The following is a 2,463-nucleotide window of genomic DNA, read 5'->3' as shown; positions in this document are numbered from 1 at the left end:
CGGGACCTTAATACCTGACTCCTGGTCCAGCAACCATTTGTGGAATCTTCTCGGCTCCCTCCTGTAATAGGGTGACAACCCTCTCTCTAACAATCCCCCCAGGCATGGGTTGGCAACTCAAGTTTCTTCCAGTGGAACTACAAGTCCCATGAGACATTGCAAGCCTGACAGCCACAGGTTGGGATATGCAGTTAAAGCACAGCCGGGGGACTGGAGTTGCTCACCCCCTGGCTCAAGAGCCAATTTAAAACACGGATTACACAGGACATGTGCCATGGTTGTCACCATGAGGAAGCCCACTCTGAGAAATGCCATGCTGGGTGCATGTAGACAGGAAGTGGCTGCAGATCAGCAGCACTAAGAAATGCCATGCAGTCACGACTAGGTGCATGTAGGCAGGACGCAGATCAGCAGCACAAAACATGAAAACAAAAGCTTTATTTGTATAATAATGACAAATTATTATACACAGCGCAAATTAAATGTTCCCCCGGGTTCTGAGCTATATCCCTATTGCTGCTGTTGTCACACTACAAGGAAAGCCCAGCAAGGCCCAAACACCCCGTACACGGAAGAACCGCAGACCGCCCGTCCTCAGTTACCCCAACCCCTCGGAAGACCCAGCCCGGGGACATTCAGACACATCCCTAACAAACACAGTCCCAACGTGGCATATAGCATCGCCCCGGCCCGACTAATCAGCCCCAAACCGGGGATGGCGGAGGATTGACGGAAGACGAAAAGCTACACAACACTCACCATCTTGGCCAGCCGCGTAAAAGAAGGACAGGAAGCAGGAAGTGAGGTCTGAAGAGTACTGCGGATTACCACAGAGTGTTTTATCGGATAGAGCGCCGTACGCTCTTCTCTATGGTACTGAGACGCCGACGTGTGACGTCACCGCTGTCTCCGACCCCTATCAGAGAACGCAGGGCAGGGATGATGTTGGGGCGGCGGCTGTGCTCTGTGTTGCTGAGGACAATACTTAATTGTTCTGGCGTCATTAATGTGCAATAATGGAATATATAATAACATGCAGACGTGTCTATAGGTGTCAGCTTTCTCACTGTGCGCGTTGTACATTTGGCTACACGTCCTTTAAATCTATAGCATGCATGTTAAAATGCAAATTTTTAGGCCTGAAAATCGTGTAAACCTCCCAAAACACTAAGCGGGTTATTCACTAAAGAGCCAAAGGATCCAGCCGTAGCTTCGGCTGATCCTTTGGCCTGCTTCCTCTGTCCTTCGGGTCAGTCGAACCGAAGGGCTGCTCTACGGGCTATTCACTCTAGCGCATGCAGCAGCCAAAGGCATATGTTTCGGCTCGGCTGAACCATAGTGACAGGCGAAGCATGGTGAACTGTTGGCCGACCGATCTCCACTCAAATAACAGCTGGGCGGAGCCAGCCGTGATCTCACTGCTGGCTGCGCCCAGTTGTGAGGACAGATCAGCGTCCCCAAAGGACCTGGGGATGCTGAACGGTCATTAAACAATAGCAACTGGGCCGCTTGGTCAGGACCACTAGAAGACTCTGGCAGGTGCCGGCTAATAGGAAACACTTGGGCGGAGCTAGCTGTCACCACTGGTTCCGCCCAATTGTTTTTTTGTTTTTCTTTTCTTTAGAATATTTTCATTTTCTTATTTTTATAATTTTTTACTATTTTTATCATTTTTTTAAAATGATTTTTCAACTTTTTTTTCTTTTCACTTATTTTCTATTCTGCTCGGTACCACGGGGGTGCCGAGCCACATGCCGCTCGGCTGCAATCGGCTGTTCACTCACTGCAGTTCGGCCCTTATGAGAACGAGCGAGCGGCACCGAGTGAGCTGGCGGAGCTTCGGCTCAGCCGATCCAGAGATGTTGGATTAGCTGAGTCGGAGTCCCTCTGCACTTCGGCTCAGCCACGCATATAGAGCATGTTCACCTGACGGAAGGCAGCCGATGTATGGTTGAAATTAGCCGTACTGAGCTGTAGTGACTAGCCGAACGTCGTTCGCCGCACTGCACTTTGTCTCGGTTATTCACTCGGCTGCCAAAATATATATTTTTTGAACGTGGAGGACCCGTAGACTTAAAAAAAAAAATATTGATTTCTAACCCAGGGGCGTCCCGAGGCTGGGTGACACCCGGAGCGGTTACCGAGTGCCACCTCGCCACTGCGCATGCGGGTTATACTGTCGGGCGTTCGGTCCATGACCAAGCGCCCGACTTTTAAGGGGGGGGTGACACCAAAATGACTCTCAGTCATTTTGGTGTCACCCCTCCAATGGTGTCACCCGGGTGCGGGCCGCACCCCCCTTGTGACGCCGCTGTTCTAACCGCTTTGCTGCCGAAGCCTTTAAAAACAATTTAGGCCTGAAGTTTACCTAAAACCCCCCAAAACGTGATTTATTTCCCGAAAAGCAGAGACCCCGGGAGAGTAAAATGGAGGTCGCTGCCTTTGCAGGTCACTAGTGTGAAT

The 2,463-nt window shown here is 50.7% G+C and overlaps 1 protein-coding gene across 1 annotated transcript in view; it reads right to left on the bottom strand.

The window, feature by feature from the left end:
- LOC108805034 (60S ribosomal protein L36a) overlaps window positions 1–791 on the bottom strand; it is a 4,445-nt gene extending 3,654 nt beyond the window's left edge. The window contains exon 1 of the mRNA XM_018576987.1: window positions 760–791. Within this exon, the coding sequence (XP_018432489.1) occupies window positions 760–762 (3 nt within the window). The 5' untranslated portion in view covers window positions 763–791. The remainder of the gene's footprint in view (window positions 1–759) is intronic.
- Window positions 792–2,463: the final 1,672 nt, after the last annotated feature.

This window comes from Nanorana parkeri, unplaced genomic scaffold, assembly GCF_000935625.1.
Source record: "Nanorana parkeri isolate BGI_ZX_2015 unplaced genomic scaffold, ASM93562v1 scaffold81, whole genome shotgun sequence".
Classification (NCBI taxonomy): Eukaryota; Metazoa; Chordata; class Amphibia; order Anura; family Dicroglossidae; genus Nanorana; species Nanorana parkeri.
Note: the sequence above shows the minus strand (reverse complement) of the source record. Positions and strands in the feature narration are given on the sequence as shown.